The 19,075-nt window shown below is 43.9% G+C and overlaps 2 protein-coding genes across 10 annotated transcripts; one reads left to right on the top strand and one right to left on the bottom strand.

Annotated features, from left to right (window-relative positions):
• Positions 1 to 296: 296 nt before the first annotated feature.
• TOMM20L (translocase of outer mitochondrial membrane 20 like) lies at positions 297 to 17,831 on the top strand. Of its 4 annotated transcripts, none has more exons than XM_017348338.3 (5): positions 297 to 617; positions 732 to 775; positions 2,983 to 3,064; positions 6,916 to 7,058; positions 17,541 to 17,831. In XM_017348338.3, the coding sequence occupies exons 1-5, from the start codon at positions 482 to 484 to the stop codon at positions 17,742 to 17,744; spliced, it is 609 nt and encodes a 202-aa protein (XP_017203827.3). In that variant the 5' UTR covers positions 297 to 481; the 3' UTR covers positions 17,745 to 17,831. The 4 variants fall into 4 exon arrangements, with proteins under 4 accessions (XP_017203827.3, XP_069909688.1, XP_051678184.2 ...); XM_070053587.1 differs by lacking the exon at positions 17,541 to 17,831 and adding an exon at positions 14,943 to 15,187 and having other exon boundaries at positions 353 to 617; XM_051822224.2 differs by lacking the exon at positions 17,541 to 17,831 and adding an exon at positions 15,195 to 15,517 and having other exon boundaries at positions 356 to 617.
• On the bottom strand, positions 7,964 to 19,065 carry TIMM9 (translocase of inner mitochondrial membrane 9). Of its 6 annotated transcripts, XM_070053589.1 has the most exons (6): positions 18,474 to 18,616; positions 17,251 to 17,425; positions 13,960 to 14,046; positions 9,915 to 9,979; positions 9,475 to 9,570; positions 7,964 to 8,484 (listed from the first exon to the last, which is right to left on the bottom strand). In XM_070053589.1, exons 4-6 carry the CDS (start codon positions 9,951 to 9,953, stop codon positions 8,350 to 8,352), a joined length of 270 nt encoding a protein of 89 aa, XP_069909690.1. In that variant the 5' UTR covers positions 9,954 to 9,979; positions 13,960 to 14,046; positions 17,251 to 17,425; positions 18,474 to 18,616; the 3' UTR covers positions 7,964 to 8,349. The 6 variants fall into 6 exon arrangements, with proteins under 6 accessions (XP_069909690.1, XP_069909689.1, XP_069909692.1 ...); XM_070053588.1 differs by lacking the exon at positions 17,251 to 17,425 and having other exon boundaries at positions 18,474 to 19,065; XM_070053591.1 differs by lacking the exons at positions 17,251 to 17,425; positions 18,474 to 18,616 and adding an exon at positions 18,626 to 19,031.
• Between the last annotated feature and the right edge of the window lie 10 nt (positions 19,066 to 19,075).

Below are 19,075 nucleotides of genomic sequence, written 5' to 3'. Positions count from 1 at the left end.
CTTCTCTCTCTGTATCTTTGACTTAATAATAATAATAATAATATTCCTTCCTCTTCCGGCTCCTGATGTCAGGGGCTTGGAGACCTCTGAGGACTGTATCCTTTCGGTGACAAAGGCCAGGCCGGGAGGACGGGCCAGCGGGAGGCGCTGTGCACCAGGGGGTACACAAAGCTGACCCCTGAATGCTGCAGGTGTGGGAAAAGGACGAAGGGAGACCCAAGCGCCCAGCTGGGCAGATCCCCAGGCACTCAGATCGGCCTGGATGGGTGCCGGAGGCCTTTAGGGCAGGGCCAGGGCTTCTGAATCTGGAGTGCGACAGACCTGGTTCGGACAGCGCTCTGCTACGTGGTGGCTGTGGACCCTCGACTTCCCAGTCCGCTCGCCTCGCGGCCGCGTGGGAGCCCAAGGCCGCGCCGCTGGCCGCCCCTGCCGGCCGGCCGGCCCGCGCCTAACGCTCGGCTCCTGGGGCGCCGGAGGCCGGATGTCCTGCGTCCGCCCGCTGCTGGGCCTCCTGGCTACCCTGGCGGCCTTGGGCGCCGTCGCCTTCCTCGGCTACTGCGTTTACTTCGACCGGAAGCGGCGTGGCGACCCCGCGTTCAAGCGCCGCCTGCGGGACAGTGAGTGCGGCGGCGGCGGAGGCGCGGCCGGGCGGCGCCGGGCACTGCGAACCGCGGGCGGGCAGCCGGGAGCGCCTCGGCCCGGGGCCTGCAGCCGGTGCGTTGTGTTTGCAGAAAGAAGAGCCGGACAGCGGAGGGCCGAGGCGCGGGGCACTCAGGTGACGAGCTTTACCCACACCCAGGTAGCTTCGTAGGTGCAGGTGCCAGCCTCGCCCAGCGCAGGGTCTGCCTTTGATTGAGTTTTGGCTCGCTGCTTTTACCAAAGGAAACACAGGAGGAACAAGTCCGGGCTGGGATAGGGCAGCCGTAAAGTTAACGAAGTGGGAGCAGGTGCACTGCCCACACAGCCTGTGTGCCCTCAGGCCCGTGCTACCCAGAAGCAGGTGCACCCTCATTGTCTGCCCAGACACGGTTGGAGGCGGCGTGTTTAGAGGACAGTTGTAATTATCTTGGCGACTGACCCAGCTTAACTAACTCAGTCCCGAGAGGTGCTGCAGATTCCTGGGTTCTTCTCTGAAATGGCAGGAGCAGTTAAAGCCTAACCCGCTTTCAGTGGGCAGGCGGCGCCAGTTTGGAAGCCTCCTAGGCGTGAGGACGGCAGAGATGAGCAATAGAGTAGGAGAAACCCCAACAGGAAGTCTCCCAGGAACCCGAGAAAGCTAGATCCTTCTCAGGGCAGGATTATTACGCGGGGTGTTCCTTTTGTCTGTTGTCCTTACATCTTAAAATCTACTTTGCTCCAGAATTTGCAAGCAATTTGAGCAGGGCGTGGTGGGGATTGCTTGCTGGGCTCCAGGCAAGGCTTTGGATCCCCTGGAAGCTAACTCCTTTACAGTTGGGAGTAAAGGGTGGGCTGGGCTCCCAGGGGCAAGCAAACATATAGTTATATAGTTCACAATTACCTTTCACTCAAAAGATTACGTTTTAGCCAGCTATTGTAATAGTTTCCTGACTTATCTCCCTGCCTCTATTCTTGTGCTACATCAAATCCCTTCTGAATGAGAGGTCTGTAAATAGTTAATGGAAAATGGGTATTACAAAAAACTATGCATGGTTTAAAAAATTTTTTTTTGCACTACAATAAGCCTACCTTTTAATTCTATTTTCCACGAATTTTTGGAGTGTCCCTGTATGTACCTCAGGGTAGCTTCCTACTCTGCAGATTAAAGACCTTTTTGGCAACACAGCCTTCTACCATGGGTGCCTTCTACATTGGCTTTCCTAAGGATGGGATATCATTTATGTGAAGCTCCTAGTCCATAGCTGACCTTCAGTAACTGTAATTATTACTGCTGCCACATTCACCCTATCACAGGCCATGTAAATAACTGAGATCTCTTGGTAATTTGGCATTGAAATGTGGCCTTGCTTATACTTGCTTCATCAAACTTACATCTCAAGTGCTGCCTTTTTCTGAGAAACCTCCCTGGTTCTCCAACCAAATGTAATGTCCCTGTGCTTTGGCCTTCATGACATACTTCTGTGTCACTGACCCTTGGGGATAGGCACAGTGGTCTGTCTCTTACCCTTCCCAGTTCCTCGAGTGTCCTGCCCTAGCTCGTGCTATGAATCTACTGAATGAAACCTGTGGTTGTTCCTGATTATTAGCATACTTGCTGATACAAGCCTGAAAGGTTGAATGGGAAACCATCCCCAAACCTCCAAGCTCATTCCATTTTAAAATGAGAATTCTAGGGAAGACAAACAGTCTTCAGGTAAAAAAGACTGAAGCGACTGGAAGTGAAGTTGTTATTTTGGATTAGTGCTTGCCCATTCTACCTTCTACCAGCCGGAGGCATACTATCAGTGATGGTGCCATCTTTTGGCCATGCTCATCTTCGTGATCTGGGCCACAGCAAAGGAAGCATCCTCTCAACACTCACCAGCTGCTCTGCCAATCTCCTTCCTTATCCTTTGCCCCTTTCTTTGTAGAAGCCTTAGCGTAACTTCCATCATGCATAGATATCATAACCAACTGACTCTGTAGGCTGAGAAGTCATTGCAGCCAGGTCAACAAGCACTGTTAATACTGCAGGCAAGAAAATAACACAGCCTCCTTTGTTCTATTAATTACAGCAGGATTTCTGACATGTGTACTTATTAAGCCGGGTAAAATACATGGGAATGAGAGCTACTACAAGCATCTCAACCTAACTTGAGTAGACCAGGTATTTTTTTTAATCATCCATATTAGGAAATTTGTTTAAATATTATAAAGAACAAGGGCATTTGTCATACTTTGGATTTAGAGACCGCGTTCAAGATGTGCTTTTCAAATAAAAGCCATATAATTTTGATCAGTAACCATATAACTTACATTCATTACTCACTGTTAACTATTTTAATTATTTTATGAATCTTTTAGTTGTGGGATACAGCAAAGAATGAAAAATTACAGGAACTTTTTTTGCAAGAGGTACAGATGGGAGAACTTTGGTTATCTAGAGGTAAGAATATAAACATTCTTTACTAAATTATGGTCATTTACTTTCACTAAATATTTGCTGATTAGAATTTATATGTCAAATAAGTTAGCGGTGTTAACTAGCATGCTTCAGTTAGACAGACTCTGTCCTAGCATTTTCACTCATCCCTGCCTGAGTTAGTGCACGAGTCTATGTTGCACGTAGTCCTGGAAGAAAGCAGATGGGGAGGCAAACACCTCATTATTGCCATATAAAGTTCTAGTGCATTTTTCAGATGATTGTTAATCAAAACTTTAAAAAAATTTTAACTGCTTTTAAAATTTTTTTTCTCCTTTTTTTTTGGATACTTTTTAAAAAAGCATTATTTTAGAAAAAGATTTTTTTTTTTTTATTGATAAGTCAGAGTTACATACAGAGAGAGAAACAGAGACAAAGGTGTTCCATCAGCTGGTTCACTCTCCCAGAGAGCTCCATCAGCCAGTGCTGGGCAAGGCCAAAGCCAGGAGCCAAGAGATTGGTCTCCCTCATGGGTAGCAGGGGCACAAGCAATTGGGCCACCTTCTACTGCTTTTCCCAGGCCATTAGCAGGGAGCTGAATCGGCAGTGGAGCAACCAGGACAAGCTGCCAGTGTTACAGGCAGTGGGCTTTACCCACAATGTCACAACGCTAGTCCCCCTCCCCAACAACATTCTTAATACTTTTGATAAAATCATTACAAATGCCCATATACTATATTTAATATAGTGATGCCTGTAGGGGCTATCTTAATACAATGGCCATGGACTGTACTTGGATTTGACTTATTCCGGATGGATTTGAAAGTATTTCACAATAAAAGGTTCTATTTTTCAATCTCTGAGTGGATGGAATTCTCTAGGATTTATAAAAAGAGGAATATCCTAGACAACTATAGCAATGCAAAGATTTTTACCTATTCACTGGCTTAAAACCATTACAAACATCTTGAGTAATGAAAAACATTTGCAGCCATTCAAAGTCATTGCATGTTAATCATAATTGAAGTTTTAATACTTTATTTAGTTCTTGTCTTTGCTTTTAGGTGGAGCAACTTTTTAAATGGACTAAAGATATCTGTTAAATGTTAATGAGAAAATCCATGGAACTGACTTACATGATGCAAACAGGAATGAGTTCACACAAGTACAGGAGTTCATTTGCACAGCTGGCTTCCAAGTTTCCCTAGCAATTCTGTATTCATGGTTTTATGTTCTTAGGCCCCCAAACTGTCTATGTGAGGGGCCTCACAAAATCTGGATTTATACCTAGATAGGGAACCTTCTAGATAAAGGGGTAAATTAAGATAAATAAAATTTTTCAATTTAAAAATTTATTGAATTTGAATAGGATAAATGTGAGGAAGAAAATTCTGAAATATAAATCAAAAGAAAAAATAAAATACTTTATCACATTTCATTCCTATTCATATTAACAAGTATCATGTGATAAATTTAGATTTAGTGGTAGATAAATTACAAATATTTAAATCATTAGAACAAAAATTATAAAATTGGGATTTTACCTCTTTTTAAAAGGGATATCATTTTTCAGTGAACCCTTAAATCTCTTAAGGGCTATATACTTCTAAACTTTATCATAGAGTTCTCAATCTTGGCCACCTAATTTTTTTAAGGTTTATTTATTTATTTGAAAGAGTTAGAGAGATTGAGACAGAAAGATCTTCCATCTGTTAATTCACTCTCCAGAAGGCTGTAAAGACCAGGGTTGGGCCAGGCTGAATCCAGGAGCTTCCTCTGGGTCTCCCATGTGGCTGGCAGGGGTCCAAGCACTTGCACCATCCTCTGCTGATTTTTCCAAGGCTATTAGCAGGGAGCCTGATGGGTAGTGGAGCAGCTTGAATACAAACCGTGTCCATATAGGATTCCCATGTTGCAGGCAGTGGTTTTACCCACTATGTTGCAATGCCAGCCCCACTGCCTATTCTTTAAATCTCCATGAAACAAACATGAAGCATTCTCCATGAAACAAACAAACTCTCAACAAACCAATTACACAAGAATCTCTAGTGGTGGGATACAGGCATCAGTATTTTTTTAAATTTCCCAAGCTTGCCAGAGTTTAAATCCAACGCAGAGACCAGTGTTCTAATGTGGTAATTTTCACCCAGTTTTCTGTAATCTTTTCAGCCCTCTCCATTCCTCTCTGCTACTACTCCTCATTTTTATTACTTTGCTTTCAGAACAAAGTTCTGTACCCACCTTAACTGTGGTCATTTCTGTATGGGAGCTGGTACAAATGAGCTTATCAGTCGATTGACTTAACTGACCATGTTGATCACATTTGTATTGTTAGCACCATCAAGCTCAAGAGCAGGCATTTTTTCCCTTTAAAAAGTTCTACAGAATCAAAGTATTCTGACTTACTGTATTACCTACATAAAGCTGTTAATATTGCTAAAATAATTTTTTGTGAAATATTAGCATAGTATTTCATGAAAGAAACATCTTAAATAGGTAAGAAAACTATTACTAAAAACTCAGCAGTGAAAATCTCTTAAGAATACAAAAGTAGGTGTCAGCCAGCGCCGTGGCTCACTAGGCTAATCCTCCGCCTTGCAGTGCTGGCACACCGGGTTCTAGTCCCAGTTGCCCCTCTTCCAGTCCAGTTCTCTGCTGTGGCCCAGGAGTGCAGTGGAGGATGGCCCAGATCCTTGGGCCCTGCACCCACATGGGAGACCAGGAGGAAGCACCTGGCTCCTGGCTTCGGATCAGCATAGCTCCAGCCATGGCAGCCATTTTGGGGGTGAACCAACGGAAGGAAGACCTTTCTCTCTCTTTCTCTTACTGTCTAACTCCACCTGTCCAAAAAAAAAAAAAAAAGTAGGTATCTTTAATAAGACTCTAATATTATATTTAGCTGTAGTAAATTAACTTTCATTTCTGGCTTAGTTATATTACGTGTGTCAAAGTTCACCTACCACGTTAATGTAAGACCTGAAGACAGGTATACACTCTCTGGTCTACGCTGGCATTAATCACCCTTGAAACCTTAAATCACTTCATTGATCTCTGCCCCAGATTCCTAAAAGTAAAATAAAGAAGTGAAACTGTCATTCCATGTTCTCACTCAGTCAGAAACCCTGAGTAATTTCTACTCTCAACTAATTTTGATTCTTTGCTGCTGTACAGCCAATCATCCTAAAACTCACTTTAAAATTTTACTTAGAAATTCAGGGGCCAGTGTTGTGGTATCTTAAGCTGCTGCAGCCTGCAGTGCCAGCATCCCACATGGGTGCCAGTCGGAATCCTCCCTGCTAATGCTCCTGGGAAAGCAGCAGAGGATGGCCCAAGTGCTTGGGCCTGTGCACTCATATGGGCGATTTGGACGAAGCTGCTGGCTCCTGGCTTTGGCCTGGCCCAACCCTGGCTGTTGCAGCTGTTTGGGTAGTGAACCAGCAGATGGAAGATCTCTCTAACTCTGCCTTTCAAATAAATAAAATAAATCCTGAAAAAAAATTGAATTTAATTAAGTGTATTTTTTCCTATGGATATGTAATTCATGTTACACTAAATGTTGTTTCAACTCTTTGATAATGGAATTTATTTTTAAGAAGTTGAAAGAAAGCCCCTCAGGACCCCTCCCCAGTGTACTAGGTGCAGGGCTAACCATTTACAGTACAAGAGTGCACGTCTACACGCGCTGTCGCATTCAGACTGCAGCTTCCCCATCCCACATTAGTGCTCTACACCACTCACGAGACTCGTCTACATGGTCTTGTTTGATACGGTTTTCAGCGTCTTATTTTTAATGCTTGTTGCCTTCCTGGTAATTTATAGAATCCTTACTTTAAAGAACTTTAAAATTGTGCTTAACACCTATCGATCTGTTTCAGGAGAGCACAGAATGGGAGTTGAACATCTCAGTAACGCCCTCTTACTGTGTGGGCAACCCCGGGAACTCCTGAAGGTTTTCAAATACACGCTCCCTCCCAAGGTATTTGAGATGCTGTTGCACAGAGTTCCCCTTATTTGCCAGGTAAGTACATTATTTAATCACCTTTGCAAACTGTACACAGTAAATGACCCTATGGGGCTTAATTATATAGAAATAGCAAAGGATGTGTGGCAGTTGCCCAAACTTTTGAGGAAAATCTCTGAATTTTTGGTGCTCTTCTTGCTTCAAGTGAAGCAAATCTATTTCTTGTTTCTTTGACTATAATGATTGTATGTTTTGTTAAATATTGTACATGCTTCAACATTTCAACTTCATGCAGATTGATAACTACTTTCCATTAATGTGATAAAACAATAAGTACTTTGATAAATTCAAACATAGGCTAATTACTGTTCTGTTACAACAAGTTTCTATTGGCATCAAATGAAGTCCATGTGTAAGTCAATTTATTACTAGCTTATTCATTTACGTTTATCAGACCGCTTGCTATACTTAATACATCAACTAGAATTTCCTACAAATGCTTGGGTTTCTTTCAGAATTTATTAGCCATAAGATAGTACTTTAGCTTTGGTTCACTTTGTGGTCACATGTTATGGCTGAGACTGAACTGTATACTGTTGGTCATACTTGGACTCATTCATGTTAGATTTTCAGCCTCTGAACCAAACACAACAGCACAGGTGCTACTAGAGTGTAATGGTCAATTATTGGACATTCCAAAGCTAGTGCTAGATGGGATATGTCCTGAAGATATAAAACCTAAGTAGATGAGAATGTGTAACGTCCACCCTGACTCAAGAGGGGAGCAAGAAAAGGATTGTAAATTGCAATGATCAACAAGTTAACTGTTTTGTGTATTTACCAGCAATTTGAGGCAGACATGAATGAACAGGAATACTTGGAGGATGTTCGTGATTGAAAAACATTCACCGTATCCACAGTCCAGTCAGAATACCATGTACTCTTGTAGCATAAACAACTGCTCAGTGATATTTCCATTTATTTCACTTTTAGCAATAAATTTTTTTTATCTTTTACATGATTGAACACATATTTTACTTTAAAATTAACAGTCACAATTGAAGAAACAATGGTTTATTTTTCTAGTCAAGTGACCAAGCTGCTGAATTGTAAGGCCTCAACAAAATGTTGCATCTTGTTATTTTCACTGAACAATAAGACCTTCTATTTCAGTTACTCCTGGTGAACAGCAATCTTTGTTTCTCCAGTGGTTTTCATCTGCTAGACAGCCATGATGGATGGTTTGTCATGGCTCCTACTGCGTTCAGGGATTCTATCAGATGAATCCCGTTCTCAGGGCAACACCTGCTGGCCATCTTTCTCGGCAAGTCCGTCCTTCGGGACTTCCCTATCGTGGTTGCCCAAGGAGTCCTGCTTTGGCTGCCAGTGCTTCATTCTGCTGAATATGATATTCCTGAAATCTCATGGATATTCTCTGTGTCATTTTTAAATATTTCTGTAAACAATGTTCTGAACAGGTAGTCTAAAAGTAAAAAGGAAAAATCCAAAAGGCAACATAAAAATGTAGTTTTTAAAAATTCACATATTCTAAAAGAAGAGCATAGGTGCTTTGCCTTTTTTTTTTTTTTTTGGAGTATATCTGAGAATTAAATCAGTTCTAAGTGGCCACTGCTTTCATTTGTTGATAATTTCATCAACTGAAAAGAATCGATACTGAATGTCCTTAGTTTTTAGGCACTAAGAACAATGCTAAGTCCCTGCCTTCAAGAAGCTTCTAGTCTGGATTTTCCATAAGTCTGTGTCAGTATAAAGTGACAATCCGTATGCCTATCCCTTTATTTAGACTGTTAAAATGTAAACACAGCAACAAATGCATTTTTTTAAATGAAAACTCCATTCTCAACACTTTTAACTTAATTCTCAATCTTTTACTTTCTAACAATATTAAACTTAGCATCTTTCCTAAACTTTGTCAATTATCTAACAAGTACTTACTGATTATTGGTTATATGTTAAGTTTTTGGTATTAATGTTTATCAACATCTTTCTATGGAAGAATTTTATATCATTTTGAGTAAAATTGGGTGAGAACACTTAAAGACTGCTAATAGGACTGTGTTTTCAGAGTCTAGTTACACAACACAAACCACCAAATTCACGTTCTGCTTTTTTCAAAGTCAACCCAAGTTTTCTGGGCCACACATAGAAAGGCTGTGTCAAGTTTCTCTGACGAGGCCATCACGACTGGAAGCTATTAAGAATGTTCGCCATGAAACAGTAACCCAGAACCCCAGGCATCTTCCCTAAAAATGTCTACCTCAGTACAATGGAACTGTCAAATCTGGCACTGTTAAACTCAGTGCCATGGGTCCTTGGTCATTTCAGCTGTCAAGCACTGGAACTTAAAAGGTAGCCACATTCCTGTAGTAAGTAGGAATCTGTGACACGTTCAGGGATATCCTATTGTTCAGGACAAGTTTAGCAAGTTTTTAGTGAGCAACACTTTTCATACCTCTTCCGGCTTTACTTCTCTTGTTGTGAAATCTTTAACGCAGTCCAAAAAGCAGGTTTCTGTGAGTTTATTGTAGGTTCCGAGAAATTCTTTAAACTACAAACAAACCAGAAGGTTTTTTTGATATTTGGTTCTTAGAACAAAAATGGTTTGAAACTTAAATTACTGATGTTTTATAGTAAGACAAAATATCCTATAATGACAAATTATTTTACTAACAAATACAACCTACAAAATATAGTCTTCTAGTTGAATATTTTTTCCTGATTATTAGCCAACTGAAAAATACATATGCTTCATATCACTTAATGTCCACTTTTTGGAAATGGAATATAAACATTTAATGAACATTTATTTTCCAAGATCACCAACTGACATGGTTGTATTTAGAAGTGTATAACTTTTTTGATAAATCCTTTCCCTTTATTTTAACACCTTACCTGTTTTATCTGATCAGATTCTGGTATTTGTCCAGCCATAGTCTTTTCGTATATTTTTTAATCACCTGATTAAAAAAAAAAGTTTGTCAATTTGTATATGTTTACAGGCTACCTGAAGAGTGAGATAATCACTGCTCATATTTATACATCTCTAACTGTAATTACAGGCCACCCCAATCTCAGGGATCATTAGGGACCACAGGACCTTATCATTTAAAATTAGATTTCCTAAGTAGGAGACTCAGAGGCCCTATCTCTATCTCCAGTTTCAAGGCAGTATGCTCTATTGTCTTACAAAGACACTTGTTAAAGCCCCATTCTTGGTAAGGTTGGAAGAGAATCCAATCTCCGGTATCTTCGTAAAATAATTTCAGTTAATTAGGTTGCTACAAATAATTCTTTTACATTTTTAATGACTTCTAAGTAAATGCAAAGGTTCTACTAATTGTTAACAGCATTCACTTACAATTCAACAACCCTTATGAAAGATACTTAAGAGTTCTAAAAAACTCTAAAAAAAGTTATGAGAGTTAAATATTCTACAGTTCAAACAGGGCAATCAGAGACTGCTCAGAAACTAGTGAACATAAGACAAATCAAAGTCTTTCTGGATTACTGAGATTTTTACATATCTTAAATGCAGGACTTGGATACTGAGATTTTTATATATCTTAAATGTAGGACTTGGATGCAGTTAATCTAGACATATGGATTATCACATATATGATAATCACATTGTTTACACTACCTTAGTCCTAAAAAAGATTGAACATCTCATATAAAAACATTTTATAAATAAAGCTGCTTCAAATGGAAATGAAACAGTATGTAAAGGAAACAGTAATCAGGGACAGTGTAGGCTGACATATATGTTATGCTTCATATTTAGTTTTGAGTTCCCTGATAACATAAGATCAACTGAGTGTGTACATTCATTTTGTACTGAATGAGGCTGTGAAAAGCATGAAGTTTTTATGAAGCTTACAGGGAGTTGAAAATAAGTAGGGAATTCAAGTTTAGGCCCAAATGTATGTCACAGAAAACATTTTAAACAGTAGCTACTGTTCTGGCAAACACCACAGGAAAAGAAAATGGTGGCCTTTATCCTTATCCACACCAGCTTAGTCCAACTGGTGAGCCCAGATCTCCATCCTCAGAGGTCTGTAACAAGGTGTCCAACACACGCAGCAGTGTGGTGACGGAGAAGGCCAGAGAGGGAGCAGGAGACGGTCGTCCCTGTCAGGCAGCCGCAAGAGCCCCATGTCCACTTGGTGGCAACCACAAGGGGAGGAGCCTGGCGTCCAACTCAAGCAGCAGGAACGAGGAGCTTCTCTCCCTTTCCTCCAAGCACTGAAGGAGGCCCAGCTGAGACTCAGAAGCTGTGCTGCCCTCCTGAGGGGTTCAGGGAAGCCATGTGAAAGCAGAGAGCCACTCAGCCCCTCCCAGCCAGGGAGTTATCAGTGGAGGTCTGCTGAGGAGCCAGAACTCCCACCCATGTTCAGATAGCACGGCGCTTCCTGCCGCCTCTCCAGCCTCACAGGGTAGAACCTGGGCTACCTCCGCCAGAGGTGAGACGCCACTCTACACCCCTGCCCCCACCATCTTCTGATGGAGTCAGCTAGAAGAGAAGGTTTAAATAGAATCTAGAACCTTATAATCTCCTAACAAGATACACAAAATGTCCAGGTTACAATTAAAAAAAAAAAACACTCATACCCTGAACTAGGAAGATTTCAAACTGAATGGAAAAAAAAAAGGCAATCAGTAGGTACACAACACTGGGCCTAAGTGTGAAGATGCTCTGACAAGGGATTAAACGGCTCAGTGAGTTCATCGTGAACACAGTTGAAACAACGAAATAAAGTCTCAGGAAAGAAATACAAGACATTAAGAACTAAATGGAAATTTTAAGAAGTAAAAAATATAATAACCAAAATAAACTCAATGGATAAAACAGCAGAATGGAGAGGACTAAGGAATTAGTGAATTGGAAGACTGGAAACAGGATTATTCAAATTGAATAAGAGGGAAAAATGGAATAAAAAAATTAACAGAACTATGGAGGACTGTAACGAGCTAATATTTGTGGCATTGGAGTCCTGGAAAAAGAGGGAAAATAATCTGGAAATAAATCAGATATTCTTCAGTGGGCAAACGGTTTAACAAACCAGCATATTTATTTTTACCATGTAATACTAATCAGCAATAATAAGGATGAGTTACTGGTACATGCAACAGCCTGAAAAATGATGAATGAAAAAAGCTTGCATATTGTATGATCCCACTTACCATTTTTTTTATTTTTTATTTTTTATTTTTATTTTTTTTTATTTTTGACAGGCAGAGTGGACAGTGAGAGAGAGAGACAGAGAGAGAAAGGTCTTCCTTTGCCGTTGGTTTCACCCTCCAATCGCCGCCGCTGCAGCCGGCGCACCGCGCTGATCCGATGGCAGGAGCCAGGATCCAGGTGCTTTTCCTGGTCTCCCATGGGGTGCAGGGCCCAAGCACCTGGGCCATCCTCCACTGCACTCCCTGGCCATAGCAGAGAGCTGGCCTGGAAGAGGGGCAACCGGGACAGAATCCGGCGCCCCGACCGGGACTAGAACCCGGTGTGCCGGCGCCGCAAGGTGGAGGATTAGCCTATTGAGCCACGGCGCCGGCTCCCCACTTACCATTTTTAAAACGACAGAATTACAGAACTGGAGAACATATTAGTGGTTGCCAGGGGTTAGGGATGAGGTCGGGGTAGAAGGGAATAAAAAGGCAACGAGAGATCGTGTACTTGAAGTGTTCTGATATTAACTATACCGGTATCTTGTATGTGACATTGCACTCTAGCTTTGTCAGATGTTTCCATAGTGGAAAACTGGGTAAAGGGCACAAGGGGTCTGTTATGAATTTTTTTATAATTGTATGTGAATTTTTAATCTCAAAAAAGGTTAATTAAAAAAATGAGGTTGTATAGTTTTTTCATCCTTGCCAAGAATGAGATGCAAGGGCCAGCACCAGCACTAGCACTGGGGCACAGTGGGTTAGGCTGCTGTCTGCAGAGCCAGCATCCCATATGGGTGCTGGTTAAGAGTCCCAGAAGCTCTACTTCCAATCCAGCTCCCTGTTAATGTGCCTGGGAAAGCAGCAAAGGCTGGCCCCATGCTTGGGCCCCTGCACCCATGTAGGAAATCAGAAAGAAGCTCCTGGCTTCAGACAGGCCCAGCTCCAGCTGTTGCGGCCATCTGGGGAGTGAACCAGCATATGGAAGATCCATCTCTCCCTCCCCCTGCCTCTCCTCTCTGTAATTCTGATTTATAAATAAGTAAGTCTTAAAAAAAAAAAAAAAAAAAAAAAAAAAAAAGATGCAGCAGCTGGCATTGTGATGTAGCAGTATCCTGCTGCTTACAGGGCTGGCCTCCCACTCTGGAGTGCCGGTTCATGTCCCAGCGGCTCCACCTGTGATCCAGCTTCTTACTAATGTGCCTGTGAAGGCAGAAATTGTCCACCTGCTTGGGCCCCTGCCATCCATGTGGCAGACCAGGATGGACTTCTGGCTCCTGTGGCAGACTTCTGGGGAATGCATCAAAGGATGGAAGACCTTTTTCTCTCTCTGTGGCTCTGTCTTTTGGCGGGGGGGTGGAGAGTACAAGTTGCAGCATGGTAAATATTGTTAGCAAGACTCCCAAACTGGAGTTCTTTTGGATTCCCACTCAAAAAACATTCTGAAAAGATCTAGTAAATGGTATGAAAAATTTCATGGAAGTAATAGTACAATAGGATACAATAGTATCCTATTGTTCTGTAGGAACTTAAAAAAAAGGGGGGGGGGGCAATAAAATAGGCAAGAAACCAGGTTTACCAAGAGGCTTTTACCTGAAAGTACAAGAGGTCATCCACTAGACCCTGAACTTTCTGAACTGTTGAACCAGGAAAGAACACTCACTGAACTTCAGGAAGAAACAACAAACTATACTTTTATATCTCACACCGAAAATGAAAACATAGCCGACTTCCTTAATAGTAAAGAAGATCTTCTCAGTCATTAAGCTCAAACCTTTTCTGATGCATGAGTTTCCTCTCTGTTCTGGAAAAGCAGCTGTCCAACCTGTCTGAACGTCTCCAGAGAGGCCCGATTTCGTGCCTGAAAATGAGAGTGTGGTAATAATATGACTGAAGCCCTGTCAATTTCTAATAGTCTTTTATTCATTTATTAAGATTTATTTTATTTATTTGAAAGGCAGAGTTACAGAGCAGATATCTTGCATCCACTGGTTTACTCCCCAAATGACTGCACTGACCAGGGCTGAGTCAGGCTGGAGGCTGGAGGCTGGAGGCTGGAGGCTGGAGGCTGGAGGCTGGAGCCAGGAGCTCATCCTGGTCTCCCATGTGGGCGCTGGGGCCTAAGCACTTGGCCGGCCTCCACTGCTTTCCCAGGCACATTAGCAGAGAGCTGGATCAGAGGTAGAGCAACCAGGACTCAAACCAGCACCCCTATGGGATGCCGGAGTCACAGGCAGTGGCTTTACCCACTATGCCACAATGCTGGCCTCTCTAATATTATTTTTGATGAAACCCAAACTTCTGTTGACTAAATCATTAAAAGCCCTTCCTTTTTAATAAGTGAAAACTGATTTTCTCAATTTTGAGGTTACAATTCTTTAGCATTTTTTAAAAAATTAATATTATGCTATCCTTAATTTTCTACATAATAAGTATATATAACACTTCTCTTATGATTACTCTACTAATCCAGGGAAGATGGCTCAGAAATATTAAGAAACATGTTTATGTGAGTTCACTTACACAGGCAGTAAATGGGACAACTGGGGCTTAACTAAGATGTTCAATTTCAAAATCCAGTACTTTCCCTATCTCACCCTAAGATATATAAAATGCTTCTAATAAGGTATTGAGAGGAATAGCATGTACTTAAAAATAACACATAAGCTTGTTTGACCTTTTTCCCATCAACCCCAACACTTTCTTGTTTTTGCTCTCTACTCTTGTATTTTCTTTTTATTTTTTATTTTTTGACAGGCAGAGTGGACAGAGGGAGAGAAAGGTCTTCCTTTTTCCATTGGTTCACCCTCCAATGGCTGCTGCGGCCAGCGTACCGCGCTGATCCGAAGCCAGGAGCCAGGTGCTTATCCTGGTCTCCCATGCGGGTGCAGGACCCAAGGAGTTGGGCCATCCTCCTCTGCACTCCCGGGCCACAGCAGATGCTTGCATTAACGAAGTCTCTCTTCTTCAATGCACCTGGTTCCTTCCCTAAATTAATTTTCTTCTCAGATTGGAAATTCAGTTACTAGAAGAGCAGAAGAGCAAACTAATTAGGCTCCTGAAGAAAATTAATTCACAGGGCCGGCACTGTGGCAGCGTAAGTTAAGCCGCCGCCTGCGCTGCCAGCACCCCAGTTGAGCACCAGTTCCAGTATCAGCTGCTCCACTTCCAAGCAGCTCCCTGCTCAAGTGTCTGGATAAACAATGGAAGATGGCTCAAGTGCTTGGGCCCTGCACCCACATGCGAGACCTGGATGAAGTTACAAGCTCCTGTCTTAGGTCTGGCCACGCCCCATTCAGTGTGGACATTTGGGGACCAGTGGATGGAAGATCTCCCTCTCTCTGTAACTTTGCCTTTCAAAATAAATCAGAAAGAAAGAAGGAAAGAAAGGAAGGAAGGAAGCGAAAACTAATTCAGGTGGACATCATCAGAAAGAAAATTTCCAGAAGTTGGAAAAAATAAACAAGGACACAGTGGGAGCTACCCTCCAGTTGTGTATTAGAATCACACGCGGATTTGGACCAACTCTGAAGCCAGACGCTAATTCTGCTCACACATGTCTACAATCTGCCATTGTTCTAACATCCTGACACCATCACTCTAATTTCTCCTGGTCCCTCAGCACTGGTGATGTGCGATGCAAGCAAAGATGAAGACGTGACTGAGTGATGGATTAACTGTTGGGGAACAGGCTTATGGTCTCAAAACATCATACCACACAAGGAAAATTGTCCCTTTACATCAGAAAGGCCTGACAGTCACTATCTTAGCATCACCAACACCGGGTCCCCACATGAGGTGTATCCTGGTGGGGCACAGTAAGACACACAGCATCACCCAAGTGGTATTCTGGCCAAAAGTGTTTGATTTGACTCCGATCATGAGGGAGTAATCAGGAAAACCCACAAAGTGGGACAATTTGTAATCCCTTTTAAAATGTCAGTTACAAAGAAAAGGGGTTGAAGGCTGATCTGGACTAAGAAACTAAACAGTTACAACTGGATCCTGAACCAAAATGGGGTATTTGGGGAGAAAATACTTTTGGGGTAATTAGGAAATGTGAATATGGTGCCTTAAGTTGGCAGCCTTATTCAGGCCATATAGCAGAATTAAGAACGTACGTGCTGGAGCCAGTGCTGTGGCACAGCAGCTAAGCCTCCACCTGTGGCGCCAGCACCCCTTATGGGTGCTGGTCCAGCCCTCTGCTGATGTGCCTGGGGAAGCGGCAGAAGATGGCCCAGGTATTTGGGCCACTGCACCCACGAGGGAGACCAGGAAAAAGCTACTGGCTTCCTCTTGGCCCAGCCCCAGCAGTTGCAGCCATCTGGAGAGTGAACCAGCAAATGGTAGATCTCTCTCTCTGTAACTCTGCCTTGCAAACCAACCAACAAATAAATAAGGAGCTGGCGCTGTGTTGCAGTGGGTTAAGCTGCAGTCTGCAACACTGGCATCCCATGTGGGTAACTGATTGGAGTCCTGGCTGTTCCACTTCCGATCCAGCTCCCTGCTAATGGCCAGGGAAAAACCGTGGAAGATGGTCCAAGTGTTTGGGCCCTTGCCACCCATGTGGCAGACCCAGATGAAGCTTCCGGGCCCTGGCTTCAGCCTGGCCCAACCCTGGCCATTTTGGTCATCTGGGGAGTGAACCAGGAAATGGACGCTCTGTCTCTCCTTCTCTGTAGCTCTTTCAAACAGATCAATCGTTAAGAAAAAAAAAAAAAAAAAAAAAAAGGACATGCAGAAGAATTAGGGTTAAAGTTAAAGCTCATGATGACTCCAACTTACTTGCAAAAAATTCAGCAGAAAACGTGTATGTATATGTAGAAAGTGGAAGAGAGAAAGAAAATACAGCTTAAAAAATGTTAACAAAAGAAAGATGACTGAAGAAAAACGTTGTGAACCAGTTTCCAGCCCAGGGCTCTCAGTGTCATTTATCTGACAGGCCAGTGTCTAAATGGATCCAGCTGACTTGTGGGATCAGTGTAGCTTAACAGGACTCTACCACAGGGCCCTTCTCCGTAGCTCATCTGCAGCAGGTGTAGGAGTCATGACAGCCCTGACTCACCTTCTTGTTGGCCAGAGCAAAAGGTACTCTGGAAAGACTACAGCCGGCTGCTTTCAGGCTGAAGGGCTGGGCCCAGGAGCACTGGGCCAGGAGCTCCACGACTCCACTTGAGTCTGACAACACTCAACACTCCTGTGAGATCCAAACGATGTATCCAAGTCGGTTCAACGAGTACCTATACTCGGACGTCGGATACCAGAGGGGGAAGGTCACCGTTCCTGCCACATCTGTTTCACCTCTAAGGTTTCCTGCAGCTGTGACACTGTCGTCATATTTAAATATTCATATAGGGCCAGCGCTGTGGCACAGTGGTTAAAGCCCCGGCCTGCAGTGCCCGCATCCTCTATGGGCTCCGGTTCCTATCCAGCTCCCTGTTGGTGCACCTGGGAGAGCAGAAGATGGCCCAAGTCCTTGGGCCCCCGCATCCACGTGGGAGACCCAGAAGAAGCTCCTGGCTCCGGATCGGCGCAGCACCAGCCGTTGTGGCCACCTGAGGCGTGAACCGGCGGATGGAGGACCTCTCTCTCTATAACTCTCAAATAAAATAAGCCTTTAAAAAATAAACACTCATATAAAAAGCGTATACAATCTGAGTCTCCATTGTTAAATGGAGAAAAAGTTGCTGAAATTTAAAAAATGTGAGAAAAATCAAGATACAAAAAATTAGAAGTCTTCAAGGTTGGGCCCTTAAGGTCCCTGTTAACATTATTTTTGCTTTTGTTTGGATTCACCTGTATTACTCTAAAGGGAAGGGTCTACGCGGCCCGAACGGGAGAGCGGGGGCGGGGTGTTACCTCGGTATTCCGAGGCGGGTCCCCTGCCTGCCGGCCCAAGGTCACAGCGTGGATACCCGGGTCTAATCTGTTCCGTCCCACGACTACATCCGGACGCCCCGAACCCGCGGGCGGAGGGGGCCCCGGGCCTCCGTTTCCTCCCCTGGTCGCAGGGACGGGGTCCCGCCGCCCCGGGGGTCGCACCGCCCGCCTTGGCAGTCCAGCTCAACCCCACGTACTCGGGAGACCCCCGCCACCCCGCCGCCCGCCCCGAGAGACCCCCGCCACCCCGCCGCCCGCCTTCGCAGCCCAGCTCAACCCCACGTACTCGGGAGACCCCCCGCCTCCTGCCCCGAGAGACCCCCGCCATCCCGCCGCCCGCCCCGGCAGACCCCCGCCATCTCGCTGCCCGCCGCCCAGGATTCTCAGAGCAGAGAAACGAGACCATACTTAAGCACGAACTCTCGCAGCCGGCACCAGCACGAGGATGGGGGACTGCGCTGCCAGCCGAGTCTGGGGGCTGAGGGTCGGGGTCAGGGCGGGCGCCGCGGCCGCTGGACAGCAGAGAACACGTGGGAGCGGGGATGCCAAACAGTTCTTACACGCTTAGACGCCGATTCGTGGTAACGAGGGAAAGCCAAAGAAAAAAGCCAGTACCATCGTCGAAGTCTTAAAAATCCGTAAATATTTATTTAGAGATTGCCTGTTGACGCAACTCCATGTATCCCTGAATTCTTCTGTGATAACGACCCGAATCTGTCGAAACTCTTTGAGCGCCTGATTTACTCAAGCCCACGGCCCTAACGGTCTCAGGAGCCACACTATAAACAGTTCCTAGTAAATGCTAGTAGTACTGCCAGTTAGGGCGGAGACTCTTCAGGCCTTTGACGAGTCCCTCGGGTTTATCGACTGTTTTAAGAACTGTGGGACAATGTGCTACTGTAAGAAAAAAAGAAAACAGAAAAAAATTCGCCGCCCTTTTGAACCTTTCACGTCGGGAGTTTGTTTCTACCCGGAGAGCGGAGGAAGCGCACCGGAGAGCGTTCGGCTTT

This window comes from Oryctolagus cuniculus, chromosome 12 (genome assembly GCF_964237555.1).
Source record: "Oryctolagus cuniculus chromosome 12, mOryCun1.1, whole genome shotgun sequence".
In the NCBI taxonomy this organism is placed as follows: Eukaryota; Metazoa; Chordata; class Mammalia; order Lagomorpha; family Leporidae; genus Oryctolagus; species Oryctolagus cuniculus.
Note: the sequence above shows the minus strand (reverse complement) of the source record. Positions and strands in the feature narration are given on the sequence as shown.

Bases quoted from the DNA above. Each gene is read 5' to 3' on its own strand.
- TOMM20L (XM_017348338.3), top strand. From the start codon at position 482: ATGTCCTGCGTCCGCCCGCTGCTGGGCCTCCTGGCTACCCTGGCGGCC. The intron at 776-2,982 runs GTGACGAGCTTT...TGAATCTTTTAG, and splicing joins CCGAGGCGCGGGGCACTCAG to TTGTGGGATACAGCAAAGAA. The intron at 7,059-17,540 runs GTAAGTACATTA...ATATTCATATAG, and splicing joins GAGTTCCCCTTATTTGCCAG to GGCCAGCGCTGTGGCACAGT.
- TIMM9 (XM_070053588.1), bottom strand. From the start codon at position 9,953: ATGGCTGGACAAATACCAGAATCTGATCAGATAAAACAG. The intron at 9,571-9,914 runs GTAAGGTGTTAA...GTTTGTTTGTAG, and splicing joins AATCTGATCAGATAAAACAG to TTTAAAGAATTTCTCGGAAC. The intron at 8,485-9,474 runs GTATGAAAAGTG...TTTTACTTTTAG, and splicing joins GAGAAGTAAAGCCGGAAGAG to ACTACCTGTTCAGAACATTG.